The sequence below is a fragment of the Aquarana catesbeiana genome, linkage group LG03 (assembly GCF_042186555.1).
Source record: "Aquarana catesbeiana isolate 2022-GZ linkage group LG03, ASM4218655v1, whole genome shotgun sequence".
Classification (NCBI taxonomy): Eukaryota; Metazoa; Chordata; class Amphibia; order Anura; family Ranidae; genus Aquarana; species Aquarana catesbeiana.
The window spans coordinates 109401676-109424761 of record NC_133326.1 but is presented as its reverse complement, the minus strand read 5'-3'; the positions used below and the strand labels follow the sequence as shown (position 1 = coordinate 109424761).

Genomic DNA, 23086 nt, shown 5'->3' with positions numbered 1-23086 from the left:
AGCAGTAACCAGCATGGATTCATGAAGAATTGTTCTTGCCAAACCAATCTATTAACCTTCTATGAGGAGGTGAGTTGCCATCTAGATAAAGGAAGGCCCGTAGATGTGGTGTATCTGGATTTTACAAAAGCATTTGACACAGTTCCCCATATACGTTTACTGTACAAAATAAGGTCCGTTGGCATGGACCATAGGGTGAGTACATGGATTGAAAACTGGCTACAAGGGCGAGTTCAGAGGGTAGTGATAAATAGGGAGTACTCAGAATGGTCAGGGGTGGGTAGTGGGGTTCCCCAGGGTTCTGTGCTGGGACCAATCCTATTTAATTTGTTCATAAACGATCTGAAGGATGGGATAAACAGTTCAATCTCTGTATTTGCAGACGATACTAAGCTAAGCAGGGCAATAACTTCTCCGCAGGATGTGGAAACCTTGCAAAAAGACCTGAACAAATTAATGGGGTGGGCGACTACATGGCAAATGAGGTTCAATGTAGAAAAATGTAAAATAATGCATTTGGGTGGCAAAAATATGAATGTAATCTATACACGGGGGGGGAGAACCTCTGGGAGAATCTAGGATGGAAAAGGACCTGGGGGTCCTAGTAGATGATAGGCTCAGCAATGGCATGCAATGCCAAGCTGCTGCTAACAAAGCAAACAGAATATTGGCATGCATTAAAAGGGGGATCAACTCCAGAGATAAAACGATAATTCTCCCACTCTACAAGGCTCTGGTCCGGCCGCACCTGGAGTATGCTGTCCAGTTCTGGGCACCAGTCTTCAGGAAGGATGTACTGGAAATGGAGCGAGTACAAAGAAGGGCAACAAAGCTAATAAAGGGTCTGGAGGATCTTCGTTATGTGGAAAGGTTGCGAGCACTGAACTTATTCTCTCTGGAGAAGAGACGCTTGAGAGGGGATATGATTTCAATTTACAAATACCGTACTGGTGATCCCACAATAGGGATAAAACTTTTTCGCAGAAGAGAGTTTAACAAGACTCGTGGCCACTCATTAAAATTAGAAGAAAAGAGGTTTAACCTTAAACTACGTAGAGGGTTCATTACTGTAAGAGCGGCTAGGATGTGGAAACCCCTTCCACAGGCGGTGGTCTCAGCGGGGAGCATTGATAGCTTCAAGAAATTATTAGATAAGCACCTGAATGACCGCAACATACAGGGATATATAATGTAATACTGACACATAATCACACACATAGGTTGGACTTGATGGACTTGTGTCTTTTTTCAACCTCACCTACTATGTAACTATATATAATATCTCACTGCTGCTGCTTTCCCAGAATTGAAGTATCTCACCAAAATATATATATATAGAGGGATGTGGTCACTGGGAGGGGCACTGTCAATAATTTTTGCACGGCACCTAAAGGCCTAAGGCTGGCCCTGGGAAGGGCCATACATGTAGTATATTAGAGAGACAACTTAGAGCTGACTGTGTGGGGTGAGAGAGAAAATAAAATCAGAATTTGATTTTTTTTCCCCTTAATTCAACCCCACACATACATAAAACCTCCAATGACGGGCCAAGTCAAGCCAGTGCACCCAGGGCTGGTGCAAGGATTTTTGACAACCTAGGCAAAACCTCATTTTGCCACCCCCCCCCTTGGCTCTACGCCTGACTCTACTCCAGCCTCACCAGCGCCCATCAATCGCAGTCTCACCAGCGCCCATCAATCGCAGTCTCACCAGCGCCCATCAGTCGCAGTCTCACCAGCGCCCATCAGTCGCAGTCTCACCAGCGCCCATCAGTCGCAGTCTCACCAGCGCCCATCAGTCGCAGTCTCACCAGCGCCCATCAGTCGCAGTCTCACCAGCGCCCACCAATCGCAGTCTCTCACCAGCGCCCCTCAAATGTAGCCTACCAGCGCCCATCAAATGCAGCCCACCAGCGCCCATCAAATGCAGCCCACCAGCGCCCATCAAATGCAGCCCACCAGCGCCCATCAAATACAGCCTCACCAGCGCCCATCAAATACAGCCTCACCAGCGCCCATCAAATACAACCTCACCAGTGGCATAAAACAAGTAAAAATTCGCGCTGAACTGAAAAAAGCAAGCGGCCAGCAAAGTTCGTAGATAACAAACAAAAAGTCACATGCATAAAAATTATTGCGGCGCTGAAAAGTTCAAAAATGAAATTCAAGAGTGGGAGGAATCCAATCACCAAATGTATTGTGCAGATGTAGAAAGAGTCACTTGTCACCACGTGGTAATGTAGTCTGCTTACCAGAAGGTGTTAAGGATTAGGCATAGATGATAAATTCTCAATAGCATCCAGCAAATCCAGCCCACTGGAACCCCTCATCAGACCACAACATCCGTGGGATTTCCTTCACTTATAAACATCTCCCAATGGTCACTTCAGAATTAGGCATTCAGGCATGTAGTCATCATATATCCGAGAAAAGATCTTTTCTCGGATATATGATGACTACATGCCTGAATGCCTAATTCTGAAGTGACCATTGGGAGATGTTTTATATGTGAAGGAAATCCCACGGATGTTGTGGTCTGATGAGGGGTTCCAGTGGGCTGGATTTGCTGGATGCTATTGAGAATTTATCATCTATGCCTAATGTTATCCGAGAAAAGATCTTTTCTCGGATATATGATGACTACATGCCTGAATGCCTAATTCTGAAGTGACCATTGGGAGATGTTTATATGTGAAGGAAATCCCACGGATGTTGTGGTCTGATGAGGGGTTCCAGTGGGCTGGATTTGCTGGATGCTATTGAGAATTTATCATCTATGCCTAATCCTTAACACCTTCTGGTAAGCAGACTACATTACCACGTGGTGACGAGTGACTCTTTCTACATTTGCACAATACATTTGGTGATTGGATTCCTCCCACTCTACAACCTCACCAGTGCCCATCAAATGCAGCCTACAAGGGCCCATCGATGAATGCTTGCTTCCATTCATTCGGGAGTCGGGAAACAGACACAGTCCTCTGCCACAGCTGCACCTCTGACACTATGTGCGGCTGCCTTCTGTTGCTTAGACTTAGTTGCTTGCTGCAGAGAGAAGAGAGTAGAAATGCCAGTGGCCGGGCGCCCTTTCAAAATACAAAATTGACTCTAAGGAACAACAGGCCACTGAGGCCAGGGAGAAGGCCATAGCAAAATAGATTGGGTGTACCAAATTACCAGTCAGACTGATCTGCTGCTCTATGCTGCCTGTTTGGGGAGATGCTCTGCCTGGGTCTTCAGCAGCATTTTTAAAGAAACCGAAAGGCTGGCTACTTCGATGTGGATGGTGCTTTTTTCCACTTGCTGTGATTTTTCAATATTCTCCTTCTTACACATCATCTTCTAGTGTTCTGTTTAAAGTCCTCAAGGTGGCTGAGTAGAGAGTAGATCAGAGGGCAGGGACATGGATATGGAGGGTTTAGTATGTTCCACTCTGCAAAAGGCAGCATTAGGTCATGCAATGATGTGAGCCTTTTCCCTTTAACTAGGGAGCAAGCTGTGTCCTATCCCATGTTATTTACTGATAAATGAGCTGTGATGAAATTTAGGGATGTCTGAGTCTGAATACAACTGACCCCTACATAATAAGGTGATTATGGTGCAATAAACCTATAAGTGTGCTGCCATCTTGTGTAATACTTCTGTGTTATTGGTTAATCGTGTTTTGTTCTCAGACTTGACTAGCCCTCAAAAAAAACGGAGGAAACTATTTTTAATTGAACAGTTTTATGAGAAGAGAATGTCTATAGGAGTGCACAAGAGGAGATGTACCATCGTTCTGTTTCTTCCAAGATAGGTTATAACCTTAGAAAGGTTTATCTGATGTGGCGTATCAGTGGAATTTTCACTGCCCTCTTCTGGTATACTTAGGAATCATTAGAACTCATTATACGTAGCCATGTTATTGAGGGTTAATTACTGGGATTGTGGTGACATGATGCCCGGACAAGTGTGAATGCATGTCTTTATGTTTGGTATTTTTGCTTTTTTTAGTGAAAGGAGAAGAGTATTTTTGTGTATGATTGAAATGTTTTTTTAAATAAGTATTTGTAAGCTAAACCACGTGAGTCTTATTAAAGCGTTAGTAAACTGCTGGAGGTTTTTTTATTTTTTGTATCCTGCAAGGTAAAGGCATAATGTGCTAGTATGCATTGAATTGCATTACATTATATTAAACTTGCCTTTAAAACTAAGCTGTTCCAGCGCCGAGCTGCCACCACTGACACAGCTTCCATCTTCACCCATATTCCTTCCGCGATGACGTCACTCCCGCACATGTGGCCTGTGCCGTAAACTGAGTCGCAGTTAACACCACAGGGCTCTGAAGGAACGGCCCTGGTGGTTGTTCATTTGGCATGCATACGCCAGTGATGTCACTGGCTGCATGTACAGTAAATATCTCCTAAATGGTGCACATTTAGAAGATACTTACAGTGTATATATAGGTAAGCCTTATTATAGGCTTACCTATAGGTAAAAGTCAAAGATGGGAGTTTAGTCTGCACACATTTGCAAAAACATGCGTAAGCTACAGGCCCCGGCAAGGCACCCTGTTACCTGTAGTTCCTAACTCTAACATATAAGAGGCTCCGCAGTGGAAGCACATGCATTCTGATAAGATAGATGAAGGGCAGATGGGATGGAGGGAGCTCACCCCTCCTTAAAGGTTCCCCGAACACCCAGCAAATGGCATCATGGCTGCAAAGGTGTCTGGGTCGTCTGACCTATATAACAAGCAAACAAAAAGTGAGCCGCTGCCCCCATCTATAACTGACCTATACAGCAAGGAGCCGTACGGACCTCATTTCTCCTTCTCCTATAAGCTCATGGTCACTTCAATGACTATAAATTTTATAGCAAAATTGTTCAGCAGACCCTGCTGATCAATCCTATAGCTCTGATCAGCAGATTTCACCTCAAATCTGACCGCCCCCCCCTAGACCACCGTTTCCCTGTCCGCAGCCTCTCCACCTCCCGCTGCTCCTTTTCACCTAAAACTGCTCCCCCTACTCTTCTTTACTACCTTCATCCCCCTTCTCGCCCACACCCGAATTGACCCCCCCCCCTTTGCAAACCCTATCCCCTGCAGCTACCCTCATAAGCTGGCATTCCTCCTCTGCCACTCCCACCAGCTTCAGGTGCGACCAGCTTCAGGATGAGAAGTTCTCTATACAGACTCCTTATTCATTAATGTAAAGTGCTGCTGAAAAAGGGACTATCTTCAGTCCCTCTCTCTGTCTCCAAAAAGAGATACTTTTTTGGGGGGGAGCGGCAAACAAACACCCCCCCCCAGGTTTGCCTGCACTCGGCCTCTCCGCGCTGATGGTCGTCCCCTAACCCCCCCCCCCCCCCCGTGTGCGCACTCGCCCCGCTGCCGTGACGGTCCTCCCCCCCCGTCCTGATTGGCCAGGAAGAGAAGCCGGAAGACAATAGCGAATATTAATTTGCCATTGTCACAAGTGGGTGGGTTTGGGGTGCAGTGCTCTGCACTCCAAGCCCAACCTTTTTCAACCAAATTGGAGCCTCTGGCTCTAATCATGTGGTGTGGAAAAAAAACTGCAGGTGGGGTGGCGCCCCTGCACCCCTAATGGACCGGCTGCTCCTGGAAAGACCCCTTTCACGTGGAGTGGACTCTGTCAAGCAGATCCGCCTGCTCAGCAGGGATCAGCAGGCGGATGACAGGTCCACGTCTGTTCTGCTGATACAGAGCGGACACGGACAGAACTTACTGTTCTCTGGGACAGTTGGATGGAAACAGACCGCCTGGCCATTTTCATTGGATACCATCCGATCCGATCTACTAGATGGATGAGGAATGGGATCTCCACCTGTCTGTTTTTAGCGAATCGGATCGAATGCAGGTGGGTGTAAACGGACACATGTCCATTTTGTATCAGCCTCTCCATAGAGAACAATAGGTGGTCCGATTTCGGCCCGCCTGAAAAACGTATAGGCAGACCCGATCGGTCTGCTTGTGTAAAAGGGGCCTAAGGCCTTGTTCACACAGGGCACACACAGCATACGTTTACAGGGATGCACAGGTGTTCCATGCATCTCTGCAGGCAGTCTCATTGATGTCATTTGGGATGTAGCAACTCCAGGAACAGAGCCGTTGCTCCCAATTTTACATCCATGTAGGTCCTCATGCATGTCCCTGAGCTCACACTGTCTGTATTCAGGGTCGTTAACAAACAGCCCCTGCCCCCACCTAGAACTGGCCTTCACAGCAAGGAGCACATGGAAGGGCAAATGCGTGAAAGACAAAAACGGAACATTCCATAGCTCAACTCACCAACCAGTCTGCCAACCGACCAAATTAACCTGTTCAACAGTCTGCATTTAAAAACAGGGGTTTAGTTAGCACGCATTTGCAAACGCATGCATAAGCTGCAAGGCCTTTTTTACGGCACCCTGTGTATCGCTTGCAGTCCTAAATGCTACTGAATTTATGAGCGTCTCCACAATGGAAGCACATGCAATAAATAGATAGATGAGAGGCAGGTGGGTTTGGAGGCAGCCCAATCCCCCTTAAGGGAACAGGAGCACACTGGACACCCAGCACAGTAGCAGAGAAGGTGCCCAGTGTGTCCCCGGACCATATTTACACCAGTAACAAACAAATGGCCCTTGCCCCATCTATAACTGGCGTTGTGTACCCACACCCACATGGATGTCAGATTGGGAACAGCAGGTATGCTTGCGCAGCCGTTGCATCCCAATTTACACAAATGGGCCTGCCTGTACAGGGATGCATGGAACACCTGTCCATCCCCGTGCGGATAAACATGGCCCTCCATGGGCATACACTTTAGTATGCCACATGTGAACGATGCTTTAGTAGTAATTTAGCAGGAATTTTGTAAGTTATGTATGTGTTTTGTGTGCACTAATAGTGATTTTAGTGTATTTTTTGTGAAAATAGCGATATGATTAACATTTTGTGCAATTATTGCGTGGCCAACAAAAAATCAGTAGCACTCTTAGCCCTGTTTCCTAATCGGTGCAACGCCCGCATTTGCGGCGCCACACTGATTTCCAAAAGTAGTTTCTTTACTACTTTTGCTGATTTTGGGGTGCGATTTCCATTGACATCTGTGCAGAAACCCGCACAGATGTCTTTGAAATCGCCCCCCAAAATCGGAAAATGACATGCGGGAATGAAATGGTACGAGTTCAGCTGAACTCGCACCATTTAATTCCCGCAGTCAGTGTGAACCAAGGCTTAAAGCTGTAAGTGAAAAAGGAAAACCTCCCAGATTTTTAGAGAAATCTTGGCATATGTCCAATTTTCACTATTTCTCAAAAAGGCGCAATTTAATTTTACAAATATTTGTTATTTTTTTAACTTGATACAGGTTAAGCTTTTATATTAGGAATTTAGCAGGAATTTTTGTAAAATTTGCTGTGCTTATATCTGCTAAAAATTATTTTATAGAATTTTTAGCAAATCTATTATTTTGATAAACATTTGTGCAAATATCGGTAGCACCTTTTTAATCTACTGGTCTTATGCTTTCAGAAAATGTATGGTTTGGAGGGGTCTTTAACAAACGCTGAAAGCTGTAAGGGAACAATGAAAACCTTCCGATTTTTTGAGAAATGTGGTCATTTACATTTTTGTGTACGTTCAGTTTTCATCATTTGGGGAAAAAGGCATAATTAAAAAATTACAAATATTTGTTGTTTATTACCTCCAATACAGGTTAAGCTTTTATATTTAGTAGTAATTTTGTAAAATGCACTGTGTTTTTATCTGCTAATTATGATTTCAGTGTGATTTTAAATAAAAATATTGTTTTGATAAACATTTTGTGCGAATATCATTGTGCCCTAAAAATCAGTAGCACCTTGTTGTATTTTTCTGGTCATGTGCTCTCAGAAAATATATGATTTGGGGGGTCTTTAACAAACTCTGAAAGCTGTAAGAGAAAAATAAAAAAAGCAATGGAAAAATTGCAAAAATGGCCTGGCCACCTGGGTTTAAAAGTGGAGCACACGGCCTGGCAGTGAAAGGGTTAAAGACATATTCCCCACTCAGCACTGCTGCAGTAAGAAGGCTGTGACCCATTAGCCAATAACAACCTTTCTTATGCAGTTGCAGCCATAGGGGCATGGACAGCAGAAGACATACACAAATGGGGAAAGTAATTTCTCACTGTGTATGTCTGTCACGTTTTTCTCCATTCATACGCCTTTTAGTCTGCTGGCTACAACTGAGCAGTGGTTATAACTTCTAGGGAGCCTAGTTTCTATGTGTCTAGTGTCTATTTGGAGAGATGATACCCCTGTATTCCTTTAAAGTGTATGTAAACTCTAACAATGAACTCCTCTTATTTGTTCACTTTGATCTGTTAAATATACCATTGAAAGGATTTTGTTAGATCTGTTCAATAAGTGCAAACATAAATGATGATCCTGCCAGAAATGCAGTGAGCTAATCACCTTTGCTCTCGACTTATGCTGCACTAATATCAGTTGACATTTGTTCCCAGATCTGGTAGTAGAGGGGAGGTGTTCTGTAATCCTAAAATTCTTCTGTAATCCTATTTGTGTTTTAGTGGTTTGCTTGGAGTTCAGCCTAAAAGTGTTACTAAACCCACAACCGTAAACTCAGTCTGTATAATGCAGTAAAGCATGCTTGTTATACGCACGGTTAATCTTCTGCATTGTGTAAAAAAAAAAAAAAGCTGTGATCCTGTCTCTCTGATCCCCTGCTTCTTCCACTGACTCCAGGCCATTTCCTGATAGAACAGAGCATTAGGGGACAAGGCTGCACATGCTCAGTTTGGTGTGTATCGCTAGAGCTTTTTTTTTTTTTCTTGGTAGGGTGCATATGATCAGCACAGGGCCGATCAGCACTGTCCAGACAGAGTCAGGGGAAAATGAAAACTCCTCCTACATGCTTTAACCAGACAGTGATACAAGTCACAAGACTGCTATATACTGCGGATGAGAAAGTATTTAGCAGTTTGTATTTACTAAAACTATTGCATTTCCATGTTCTGTGTAATGTGGGGGACCAGATATAGTGAATGCAGGCTTCTGGGTGTAGTAACACTTCTTTTTTTTTTTGCTATATATTCTCTTTGCAGACATGTGTGGTCCGTGCATGGGATATAGCAAAGCCACTGCTGTTCTGCCCAGCTATGAACACAGCCATGTGGAATCATCCAATCACAGCACAACAAATTAAAAGTCTTCTAAGTTTTGGCTACACAGAGATCCCATGTATTGAGAAGACATTGGTGTGTGGAGACAGAGGTCAGTGACTGAAAATTCAACAAACCTTGTTTTGTTCTCCGTTTTCTATTAAGGGTTGCAAGTGTCACTTTGGTTGTGCTACTTGAAAACATCCCTAAATGTGACATTATCAGAGATTAGATTTGAAAGCATGACTTGAGGTCTGTGGGTAATCATACCTAATATAAGTACCTGAAATAAATAAAAAAATAAAATAAATAATCAGAGGGTTTTGCTAAGGCCTCATATACACTGCAGAGGTTTAGGAGCAGTTGGGCATTTTTTTTAAACTGCTCCTGAGCTCTCCTCTGTTATCTTATCAGTACATGTACACAGGGTAATTTACAGTCGTTTCTAGGCAGTTGAGTTTAAAGGATTTTTTTAGAAGGCAAAAAAATGGGTTCAGAAGCTGAGTTTAGAGGCATTTCAAGCGCTAAACGCGGTAACTCTCATTTAGCTTCGTTTCAATTAGAGGCGTTTTTCATTTTTGGCTATTTTGGGAATTTTATTATTATTTTTTTAAACGCTACTAAACGTGGCATGTAAACGCAGCAAAATGGACATTTTTAACGTGGGTTACTATCTGTCAAGTTAAATCATTCGGGAGAGATTGTAAAAACATCTTGTGTACATGAAGCTTAACAGTAGGCAAAGACTACGTTTAAGTAAACCTTTGTTTTTTTAATGGCAAAGTGTCCCTTGTTCTGGTACCAGCGGTAATCTGAAGTCCTTTGGCCCCTTCCATACCCTGCAGCCATAACTTTCTGGACCTGTGACAGCCACTCATCAAGAGTGCCAAGTATGCCTGCCCTTTCTGCCTAAATCCTCCATGCTATACTATAGCTTTCATGAAAAAAGTGAACTATGAATGTAGCACCGGCTAATGAATGAAAGGTCTGCTTTCTCCATTCGTAAATCACTTTTCAGTCATGGAATCTATAGTACAGCTTCTTTGAATGGAAGAAAGGGTGGGCATAGTTTGGACTCTGTAAGTAGCTTCTCTTGTGCTAACGTTTAAAAAATATTTCATACCGTGAAGTAGAATGAAATTACAGTGAAGTCTACTACACACGGGTCGAATGTCGACCGGCATAGGCCGGTTCATTAGAAACCGGCAGGCATTCGGCCCATGTGTACGGAAGGCTCATGACTGAAAAAGGTCTGTAGACCGGCTCCCAATCAGTGCTTTCAGCCAATGGCTGAGAGCAATGACAGGATTTTTCTGGGGGTGGGGGTCGTCCCCCTGTCAGAACACAATAGCTCAGCAGGTGAGATCACTGTACTAACATCGGGTTGTTAGTACAACTGCTCCGACCTAAGTTGTGTGTACAAGGCTTTACAATTTATTTTTTTTAATCCATATTACGTTCAAGAAAGTGAAAAGAAATGAAAGCTGGCAGACAGTAAGGAACACAAGACATTAGAAATGTTTTCCTGGGAGTTGAAAGTTTGATATTTTATTATTGTATTGAAATCTAAATAAACTTATCCCCCGAAAAAGAAGGGATCGGAGAACAGCCTTGTGGTACACCAGCAGACATAGGGTAAGGAGAAGAAATAGAGGTGATTTATTAAAGCAGTTGAGAAATCTTCACACAACAAATTGTTTGCATAATAGGATTTTTGTAATCGCCATGAAATCCTTTTCTTAGAATTCATTGAGTGATACAGGATTCAAAGACCTTTGAGTTATACTGCCGCCCACAGAAGGATTTGGACAAAAAAAAAGTCACCAACCTTGCATAACACCTCCCACTCACAGCATGCCTCAGTTTTGTAACAAAGCAGTGCAGAGAGCAAAACCATAAATGCAGAGGGGTGGGACCTCTGTTCCTTAACGAACTTCAAAGAAAGGATTTTACAGTGAGTACAAAAATGACTTTTTCTCTTTCTTGTTCATTGAGGGACACCATATTCAGAGACCTTTATAAAAAGCCGTAAAACTCAGAGGTGGGAAACGCCACAAACAATAACAGGACCACTTAAAACAACATTAAATACAAAAAAAAAAAACTCTGCACTCCCTGCAGCCTAAAGAGCTGCATGTAAGATCTTCAGTCTCATTCATGCAGTATTTTAGCACCAGCTGCATTGAGAATCTAGTGAATACCTGCAAAGATTCAAAGGTGGATGCTGATAGTTGCAGTGCAAAGCAGTGACAGGCTGACAGGAGCTGCAGCTATCTGCAGGTGTTTGATATAATTGTACAGGGAAAGAGAGAAACTAGGTCCTTGAGCCCATAGGCTTGAACAATAATCTGTCTGGGCTGCTGAGAAATTGTGGAGTGAGAAGATGGTTTCCCTTTGCAGGGATCATCTCAAATGTAAAAAAAAAAAAGTTTCTCTTCCTAACGGAAGCAGTGGCTGTGAAGTAGACATGTGTAGCATGAACTACATCCAGACAATGAAGGGAAATCACCTTTTGATGAGATGGACAGAGGGAAGCTTGAACAATAATCTGCCTGAGCCACTGAGAAATTGTGGCTCAAGAAGCTGGTTCCCACTTGCGAGGACCATATGGGATGACAAAGAGTAAGTCCTTCTTCCCAATGGAAGCAGTGCCTGTAAGGTAGACTCGTATAGCACCATCCAAATCTGGACAATGAAAGCAAATCTGCTTCTTTTGTACTGGACCTGGACAAAGCTGAAATCTTGGAAAGGAAAGACACTGTAGGCCTCGACACTGTCACTTTTTGAATTACCAAAAACCAAATTCAAATCCCATGGAGAAAGGGGTGAACATATAGGGGGGAGTCCCATCAGGAATGGGAGATTAGCAGTCTCTGGAACTAGATCTAAAGAGCTGAGATTTTACTTTTGATGGGTTTTGGGCTAAATGCTGGTCCAGATCTTATTGTAAATAGGTAAGGTTGTGTCCCACAGAATATTATCTGGGATGAAAGCTTATTTTCTCACACCAAATGAACTATGTCTTCTATGTGCTATGGTAGACCTATTTTAAAAAGTGAATTGCCTAGCTTTTAGCATTGTATCCATCAGATTCAGAGAGACTTCTACAGTATCTCTTAAGCCCTAGACTTCAACTCTCATGAAAATAAAGCAAGCAACAGTGAAGCAGGGTGGTAAATTGGTCCTTGGGATAGAAGATCCTGGTGACCTGGATGTGGCCATGTAGCATCTGCCAGGAGTCTGAAAAGTTTGAGGATTGCATCTGCCTAGGCCAGTCTGAAGCTATGAGGATCACTGGAATGTCCTCCCTCTCTATCATGCAAATCAGACAAAGAAGGTGTTTCATGACTGAGCATAGATCAGGCTGTATTGAGCCCACAGAGCCACCAGAGCATCCACTTCTTTTGCCAAAGGATCTCTGTAGATGGAGACAAACCTGTTACATTTTTTGTTGAACCTGGAGGCCAGGAGGACCAGATCTTGGTACACCTTTGTGTGAAGGGCCCATTTTCCTGGATCCGGGGCTGCTGCCTGAGGAAGTACAATTGTCCACACCTGGAATGTCAATTACAGACAAGGCTGGAGCATGATGTTCTGCTAAGGAATGAATCCTGTTTTACTGGCAAAACTTCAGAGTGTCTCTCTGATTAGTGTATGCCACTGCTTTAGCCTTGTCCAACTGGATCCTGATCAAATGACCCACCAGTTGGGATGTATAACGCTGTAGGGACAACCAAATTGCCTGGAGCTTCAGAATGTGATTGAGAGACCAGATACCTCCAGCATCCAATTCCCCTGCACCAACAGGGTGTCTTGGACTTCTCCCCGGCCTGACGGGCTGGCATCCATTGTGAGGATCTTCCAAGAGATCAGAAGGAATGATTTTCCCAACTCCAGAGCTGGATACATGAGCCACCAGCTCAGAGATAACTTGGTCCTTGGTAGCAAGCAAATAGATTTGGCTAGAGACTAAACAGATTTGTCCCACAATGACAGAATATTGAGGTGTAGGGGTCTGGAGTTCAACTTGGTAAATGGGACTGTCTCTAATGAGATGACCATCAATACTCATGCAAAAGTGAAGAGTCTGTTAAATCCTGGACAGAAAAGTCAGAGCCTGGGAGCAGAAAGTTTTACGTTTCTCCTGGGGAAAAAACTTGCTTGAGCTATGTGTAGGATAAGGCCCATATACTCCAAGCAATGAGTTGGCTTCAACGCCGACTTCTGAATGGTCTAAACTTTTTTTTATTTATTTTTTTTAATTTTTTTAGGGTTTGAACTATATGCATCACATTTTTGGTCATGAATTGTGCTGACTGCTCATTTAAACAGGGGATGTCCTCCAGATATGCTCCCAGGGTATCCCCACTGTGGGATAACAAGGTAAGCACATTGTCTAGAAACTTGGTGAACATACAAGGTGCGGAAAAGGGGCCAAGTGGAAGGGCTACAAACTGAAAGTGTTAACCACATTATGCTTTGTATCTTGTAGGTCACTTTGCAATAAAGCAAGGAAGCATAAACCTTTTGTACTATATTATTGTGTTTTACTAAATAAAACTACTTACAATTGTAGGAAAACAATACAGTACATATAAAGTATATATACATACAACACATGCACACACTACCTAACCTTCCTAGAAAATAACCTTGGATGGTCTGTATACAAGTTACAATCGAGATGCACTGAAAAGTCACTTAGCTCAGGTTATAGCAGCTTCATGATCTCTGTAGGCAACCAGGGCTCCAGGCTACGTGATTGCAGAAATCCTGTTCTCTCATTGTGAAGATTTGGCATCATTCCCAGGTGAAGTTCCTTCTTTGGTCGTCTTGTGGTCACGGAGCCCCACTTTCAATTTATGCTGCTGCCCTTTATTTGGAAAGTTTGGGTAGCCATTCCCACATGGGTACATCCTATTTCTGCATCAGTTTTTATGAGTGAAACATTTCCTAACTCAAACTCTAGATGCAATGTTGTATTATACATTCCATTAGTCAAATGTGTTGAATAGCTTTGCACCCAACGTTTGATATGTCCTCCTCCAAAATAATGGATTCAGCTAAAATGCCTTGACTCCTTTACATTTGACCAATCTACAACAACAGTGTCTATTTTTCCATTGTATTAGAGGACAGCATGTGTAAACATTTCCAATAGCATTTGTCTTAGAAATGTCAACTCAACAAAGCTTATGTTTCCTTCTAAAAACTGATTTTATATGAGAGTCTGAGAAAATTGCCAATTGTATATATCTGACATTGCAAAACCAGGAAAAAAAGTGAATGATCCGCTGGTGTGATGGAAAAATGGGGACATGCAAGTATTCATCCTTGATGTCTAAAGAGGCTGTAAAGTCTCCCAGATGATAGAAGACTGTTACATACCTGGTAGAGCACATGCAGAATTCTTTAGTCTAAATGAAGACATTTGAGAGAGATTTACAAAAACTGGTGTGTGTAAAAACCAGTCGGCTTCCAGGTTTTATTGTCAATGCCAAATTACACAAGCTTAAAGGGGTTGTAAAGGTAAAAATTTTTTCACCTTAATGCATTCTATGCATTAAGGTGAAAAAACTTCTGACAGAACCGCCGCCCCCAGGCCCCCCGTTTTACTTACCTGACGCCTCGAAAGTCAGCTTCGCGTTCCCGACATCTGTTCCTCCGCTCACCCTGGCCGCTGATTGGCTGCAGTGGATGGATTGAAAGCAGCGCAGCCATTGGCTCGCGCTGCTGTCAATCACATCCGATGACGCGGCGCGCCGGGGGGCGGGGCCGAGTGATACAGCGAGCGGCTATAGCCGCCGGCTGTATCACGGGAGCGCGCCCGCAAGCACTCACCACCGTGCGAGGGAGCTCGCATTAAGGTGGTGAATGCTTGCGGGGAGGAGCTGAAACAGCCGCCGAGGGACCCCAGAAGACGAGGTTCGGGGCCACTCTGTGCAGAACGAGCTGCACAGTGAAGGTAAGTATAACATGTTTGTTATTTTAAAAAAAAAAAAAAAACACCTTTACAAACGCTTTAAGTTAACCACTTCAGCCCCAGAAGGATTTACCCCCTTGAATGAATAATGAATGAGTGAATGGGTGACTTGTATAGCACTACCTATGCAAACTGAATCGCCTCAGGGCACTTTTACCGCCGGTGTCCATCTGCGGTATAGCGCAGTCCTTTGCCCCATGGGGTCCTTACATGCTTACAAACACATACAACATACACATATTTGGGCAATTTTTTCAACAGGATCTAATTAACCTACCAGCATATCTTTGGAGTGTGGAAGGAAACCGGAGTACCCGGAGGAAACCCACGCAGGCACAGGAGAACATGCAAACTCCAGGCAGATGGTGTCGTGGTTGTGCTATCCATTACACCACTGTGCTGCCCTTCCTGACAAAGGCCTTTTTTGCGATACGGCACTGCATCGCTTTAACTGACAATTGCGCTGCCGTGCGACATTGTACCCAAACAAAATTGATGTCCCTTTTTTTTTTTTTTTTTCCACACAAATAGAGCTTTCTTTCGATGGTATTTGATCACCTTTTGCAGTTTTTATTGTTTGCGCTATAAGCAAAAAAAAGCGACGATTTTTGAGAAAACGGCAATAGATTTTATTTTTTGCGATAATATATAAAAAAAACGAATTTCTTCCTCAGTTGAGGCCAATATGTATTCTACATAATTTTTGTTAAAAAAAAAAAAATGCAATAAGCGTATATTGACTGGTTTGCGCAAACGTTATCGTGTCTACAAAATAGGGGATAGATTTATGGCATTTTTATTTTTAATTTTTTTTCTTTTATTAGTAATGGCGGTGATCTGCGATATTTATTTATTTATTTTCCGTGACTCTGACATTGCGGCGGACAGGACACTTTTGACACTATTTTGGGACTATTGACATTCATACAGCGATCAGTGCTATAAAAATGCACTGATTACTGTGTAAATCTTATGTCATCTTACTGGCTGGAGGAGCTTGCGTAATCCCGCGTGTCAGCGGGCGCAGCGTGGGCTCGCACCCTAGCCATGTTACGTATGGCATTAAGGGTGTCGCCTGAAGTTTCCGCTTGGGAATTTAAGTTGGGGGGGGGGGGGGTTTACCTGGCGAATGCTCTTTTCTCCATTTGGGCTGTCTTCCTACATCTGAGAGGTCTTATACAGGGGTAAGCACACTCAGAGGATACCCACCAGGATATCTCACTTCAATGCATCTGTATACACCAGTATGATTAGGAAATCTGCACTTCAATAACACTTTGACACACCAGCAGGACATTCTTGCTAATATTTCCTACATTTGCTTTGTCTTTCTTTTCCCCTCACTCATCTCCACCTTCATTCTCTCCTTATGGTACCCTTGTCTGTGCCTTGTTCCATCTCAGCTTACAAAATGGACACTATGAAGATACCCACATTATTATCTCTATCATACTCTTATAATACTATGATGATGATCACTAACAGACCCAGTTACATATTTCAGCTTTGGCATGACCTCTATGCTGTACATGCTGTTCGTGGCTAATAAGGTACATCATTACTACTATACTCCTAGAATACTAGGATTATGACTAGCAACAGACCCAGTTACATAACTCATTTTTGGCATGGCTATTTTGCTGTATATGGCTAATAAGGCACACCAAGCGATACATTTTCTCCCCCTTCTCCCTTTCTCTTCTTTTCTTCCTTTCCCATTCATTCCCACCTACTCTCACTTTTTCTTTTTTTTCTTCTCACATTTTTCACACTTTTAATTTGTCCTTTTTCACCCTCTTGTTTTTGTCTGTTTGCATCCATGTCCATAATGTCAGTGACTTCATTGTACAACAGTAATACCTTACCTATATCTGTAAGTTATTCATCCAGTTTATTATTAATTGATTTAGATACATATATATCTTCATTACGGGTATGTCGTTTTGCGCACCCGTGCCACTTTGCCGACATATATTGGCGAGAGCCGGTCGGCAAGTGGTTAAAAGCTTAAAAATGTAAGTGCTGTGCTATAAAAACATAATACCCAATGTGCATATATAAAGAGTATATGTGTGTGTGTGTGTGTGTGTATATATGTGTGTGTATATATATATGTGTGTGTGTTATATATATATAGCAATATGCTGTAAATTAATAATCCAAAAAATCCTAAACAATTTATGCCGTAGACTGATAATAAAGTGTAATGTGCTCCTTATTCCACACGGTGTCCTTATAGATTCCAATCAATATAATTGAAAGTAATATCTTTGCATTAATCCACTTCTGTGCATATACAGATATCCTTGTCTCACCATCACCAGTTGTGCCCTCACCTTTTATAGGCTTAATATCTGCGCCTTAGATCACAAACAATCCTCTGATTAGCTTCTTTGAATTTTTCTCCTCCTTATAGCTCAGGTGTCTCGCATCACAGGGTGTGCTCCTTCCTTATTGTTTATCAGTGATCTCCACTCACATCACCCACATGCAAAGTAACAAAGCTTGCAATAGTGCTTTACCGTTTTAAAAGGATTTATTTGTATAAAACATAAAACAAGTATCGCTCACATTTTCCAGATTAAAACCAAGCCTTAATGTGCATATCCACAAGTGCTGGGTCAAAGGTATCACCTCAAAACTGGCTCTGCAGCCCCAGTAATCAGTGCTCCCCCGTCCTTTACATTGACTCTCTTCCTTGGTTGCTTCCTAGTTCCTCACACATCAGGCCCTCAAGCCCCTCCTACTAGTTTCATCACTCCTCGTGACTTCCTTTGGGAGATAACTCAACACACACAACAAAAGTAACTGCACCACTAAGTGAAAATGTCCAAATTGGGCCCAAAGAGTCAATACCAGGATGATGAAATGAAGGTGGACATTTTAACAAGACAATGATCTCAAACACAAAGCCAAGGAAACTCTCAATTGGCTTCAAAGAAAGAAAAAAAAAAAGCTGCTCGAAAAGCCCAGCCAATCACCTGACTTGAATCCAATAGAAAATTTGTGGAAAGAACTAAAGATCAGAGTTCATAGACGAGGCCCACGGAGCCTTCAAGATTTTAACACTGGAAGAATGGGCCAAAATCACACCTGAGCAATGAATGCGATTAGTTTCTCCATAGAGGAGTCATCTTGAAGCTGTCATTACCAACAAAGGATTTTGTACGAAGAATTAAATACATTTCAGTTAGCATGTTTAATACTTTTTCCCTGTGTCATTCCATTTTATTACTCAACTTAATTTCTGAACAGATTTATGTTTGGTTTCTTTGTATGTGTGAATTGCATAAGTTGTTACAGACACATGGTGAAAATGTCATGTCAATAGCACCTTTAGAAATACAGTGGGGACGGAAAGTATTCAGACCCCCTTAAATTTTTCACTCTGTTATATTGCAACCATTTGCTAAAACCATTTACGTTCATTTTTTTCCTCATTAATGTACACACAGCACCTCATATTGACAGAAAAACATAGAATTGTTGACATTTTTGCAGATTTATTAAAAAAGAAAAACTGAAATATCACATGGTCCAAAGTTTTCAGACCCTTTGCTCAGTATTTAGTAGAAGCACCCTTTTGATCTAATACAGCCATGCGTCTATTTGGGAAAGATGCAACAAGTTTTTCACGCCTGGATTTGGGGATCCTCTGCCATTCCTCCTTGCAGATCCTCTCCAGTTCTGTCAGCTTGGATGGTAAACGTTGGTGGACAGCCATTTTTAGGTCTCTCCAGAGATGCTCAATTGGGTTTAAGTCAGGTCTCTGGCTGGGCCATTCAAGAACAGTCATGGAGTTGTTGTGAAGCCACTCCTTCATTATTTTAGCTGTGTGCTTAGGGTCATTGTCTTGTTGTAAGGTAAACCTTTGGCCCAGTCTGAGGTCCTGAGCACTCTGGAGAAGTTTTTCGTCCAGGATAGCCTTGCACTTGGCCGCATTCATCTTTCCCTCGATTGCAACCAGTCGTCCTGTCCCTGCAGCTGAAAAACACCCCCACAGCATGATGCTGCCACCACCATTCTTCACTGTTGGGACTGTATTAGACAGGTGATGAGCAGTGCCTGGTTTTCTCCACACATACCGCTTAGAATTAAGGCCAAAAAGTTCTATTTTGTTTTCATCAGACCAGAGAATCTTATTTCTCACCTTAGAGTCCTTCAGGTGTTTTTTTAGCAAATTCCACGCGGGCTTTCATGTGTCTTGCACTGAGGAGAGGCTTCCGTCGGGCCACTCTGCCATAAAGCCCCGACTGGTGGAGGGCTGCAGTGATGGTTGACTTTCTACAACTTTCTCCCATCTCCTGACTGCATCTCTGGAGCTTAGCCACAGTGATCTTTGGGTTCTTCTTTACCTCCCTCATCAAGGCTCTTCTCCCCCCGATAGCTCAGTTTGGCCGGACGGCCAGCTCTAGGAAGGGTTCTGGTCGTCCCAAACTTCTTTCATTTAAGGATTATGGAGGCCACTGTGCTCTTAGGAACCTTAAGTGCAGCAGAAATTTTTTTTGTAACCTTGGCCAGATCTGTGCCTTGCCACAATTCTGTCCTTGAGCTCTTCAGGCAGTTCCTTTTGACTTCATGATTCTTATTTGCTCAGACATGCACTGTGAGCTGTAAGGTCTTGTATAGACAGGTGTGTGGCTTTCCTAATCAAGTCCAATCAGTGTAATCAAACACAGCTGGACTCAAATGAAGGTGTAGAACCATCTCAAGGATGATCAGAAGAAATGGACAGCACCTGAGTTAAATATATGAGTGTCACAGCACTGGTCTGAATACTTAGGACCATGTGATATTTCAGTTTTTCTTTTTTGATAAATCTGCAAAAATGTCAACAATTTTGTGTTTTTCTGTCAATATGGGATGCTGTGTACATTAGGCCCCTTTCACACTGGAGCGGTTTTCAGGCGGTATTGTGCTAAAAATACCGCCTGAAAACCACCCCTAAACAGCCTCTGCTGTTTGTTCAGTGTGAAAGCCCGAGGGCTTTCACACTGAAGCGGTGCGCTCGCAGGACGGTAAAAAAAGTCCTGCGAGCCGCTTCTTTGGAGCGGGGAAGGAGCGGTGTATTCACCGCTCCTAAACCGCTCCTGCCCATTGAAATCAATGGGACAGCGCGGTAATACCGCGGCTATAGCCGCGCTGTACGAGCGGATTTAACCCTTTTTTGGCTGCCAGCGGGGGTTAAAACCGAACCGCTAGCGGCCGAATACCGCTGCAAGAACGACGGTACAGCAGCGCTAAAAATAGCGCTGTTGTACCGCCGACGCCCCCACCGTCCCAGTGTGAAAGGGGCCTTAATGAGGGAAAAAAAATGAACCTAAATGATTTTAGCAAATGGCTGCAATATAACAAAAAGTGAAAAATTTAACGTGGTCTGAATACTTTCCGTCTCCACTTTATATCTACCTAGAAAAAAAATATATATATAATATGGTGTGTGTGTCCCCCCCCGAGCGACGAACACCCGAGTTACAAACGACTCCTACTTACGAACGGACCTCAATGCTGGCCGCTTGTGCTCCGCGCTTGTCCTGGATACCTCCAAGCAGCTATCTTGCAGCACCGGACACATCCCACACTGCAGTACTACATGTACTGCATGGCCAGAAGAGCCCCAGATAACATAACTGAATAACCCAAATGTCTCTGAATCCTGGTGTACCTAAATTAACAAGAAAGACATTTATGAAATCAAGTGAAAAGCAGATTCCTGTTTACATGTTTATCTGCACATATCTGAAGTAAATATGTGTGTGAGGTACACTTATACATATGTTTTTGATACCTTAAATTTGTTATGTTTTACACAAGTTAATTTTGAACCAAAAATAGCATTACTAGGGGTTATACCGGAAAGCAGCCTCCCAGCTGAAATGCATGTGATGTGGCTGAGAATTTTGAATATGGCTTGTAAACTTCTGTTACAAAAATGGATATCAAAATACCCGCCAATAGATTAAGACGATTAATCTTTATCTAAGATGAGAGGAATTGACATATAAACATAGGAGGAGCTCTAAAAAAATTCTTAAAAATTTGGCACTGGTGGCTAGTCTCCAATCTGTCTGAACAATCAATTGAGCGAATTAATAATGCTGACGAAAACTAATAATGACATAACAGGGGGATAAATATATATAATCCATTAAGTAGCATTAATGAGCTAATTGGTCTTGAGTAAAGTTTGAAGCATATTCTTATTCTGATGGGTGCAAAAAAAGAAATGTTTTTTTTTTTGTTTTGTTTTTTGGGAGGCATGTATGGGTGGGGTTTCTTTTGTGGGAAATGCATTGTGTGGTTTTTTTTTTTTTTTATCTTCTGTTTTTCATTTTTGTATTGTTTTATGAAAAAAATTTAAAAAACGATTTGATTAAAAAAAAAATATGTGCCTAGACTTCCTATCTCTACAACATCTCAAATCCCCTATGATACGCCTAAGCCCTGATTATTATCTATTTTGTGGGCACAGCTTTACTCTGTAGAGGAAGTCATTTTCAGAGACTGTTGCATAGCCACCCTCACCACACTTAAGCTTTGAGTGCATCAAATTGGTTTTCATAACGCATACGATGAGGTGACGGAAGGGGTGGGGAGCAGGTGTCCACATATTTGAAAGTGCTCTATGCAAGTATTAATACTGTTCACAGAGACTTTAAATAGCTGGCTAGCAGAAATGAAACTTCAGCTGTGGGTACCCCTCATCTAAGACTGTGCCCCGTGGGATGACACATAGCCCACGCCAGCCAGGTTTGTATATACAAACATGAAAAAGGAAATGGCATAGTTTATGATCAGTATAAATGTGCAAACTTCCAGTACAGCTAATACATACTCTGCTATTTTATACAAGTATATTCTGCGGCTAGCATTGCTATAAGGTAGCATTTCTGTTTATTACACTGTGAATATCTTATCTCTTCTTACCAGATGACAACATTTATTATTGGTGGTCACTAATCCGTGCTCCCAATATTTAGCCCTTAGCTCATTTTAATAGCTTAGTCACATCTTTTGTGTTCCACAGGTCTTGGAGCCATGGCAGAAGTTGACACTATCATTGACAAAGTCAGAGAAGTCCTGTGCAAAAACTAAACTTCAAGGATGACACCCATAACGAGCACAACAACTCTGCTGCATCCTCTTTTTCTTGCAACCCAATAATCAAAATGAGGTTCATATCAAGAGTCATGTCAAATGAGTTATGTCTACAACTATATCATCATAAAACAAACAATCGGCTGGGAATGTGATATTTTGTTTGACAGCCTGGAGGCTGCCTTGTGGCTGAGACTGCTGGTGCTAAAATTAAAATGCCAACTCTCATTAGAAGGGAGCTTTTTGTACCAGATTATCTGTTATGAATCTTGAAAATACAGTCAAAACGGTAAAGTGTTCATGCTTACCAGATTCGATGGACAAACGTACCGTATAGCACGTAGGTCAAACGGGCAATCTTCAGGGAATGACCTCAAACTTTCTCTGATAAAACAAGGTTATAATTAAAGTGGAGTATAGGCAACGATTCCAAGAGCGTCTTGGAATCATTGCCTATACTCCATTTTAATTACAAGCTTGTTTTATCGGATTTGCTGTAAGTGTAAACCCCCTTTTTTACCAATAAATGTCAAACAGTATCACACTATGTGCGGATCATTTGTTTTTCATGCAGACCATTTGATGTGATTCATCGCATGTTTTAGAGTCCATCATGACAGTCCTCATCCAACTTTTGGTGGAACCCTTCTTACCGTTTTTCCAGTAGAGGGAGCTCCTGTTTGAGGTCATTCCCTCAAGAGTGCCTGTTTGACCCATGTGCTATACGGTACGCGTGTCCATCGAATCTTACCATTTTGACTGTATTTTCAAGATTTATCCCGGATTATCCAAGAAAGACCTTTCACTTTCGCTTTTTTCTGAACTCAAATGACCTTCCATAGATGTTTATTATTCAC

The 23086-nt window shown here is 42.5% G+C and overlaps 1 protein-coding gene across 2 annotated transcripts in view; it reads left to right on the top strand.

The window, feature by feature from the left end:
* Positions 1-22607, top strand: part of PPCDC (phosphopantothenoylcysteine decarboxylase) — a 73317-nt gene extending 50710 nt beyond the window's left edge. Inside the window, exons 5-6 of one of the 2 annotated variants that reach the window (XM_073618938.1) lie at positions 9092-9260; positions 22159-22607. In XM_073618938.1, coding sequence (XP_073475039.1) covers positions 9092-9260; positions 22159-22226 — 237 coding nt within the window. In that variant the 3' untranslated portion in view covers positions 22227-22607. The remainder of the gene's footprint in view (positions 1-9091; positions 9261-22158) is intronic. The other variant, XM_073618939.1, reaches the window with a different exon arrangement.
* The last annotated feature ends 479 nt before the right edge of the window (positions 22608-23086 follow it).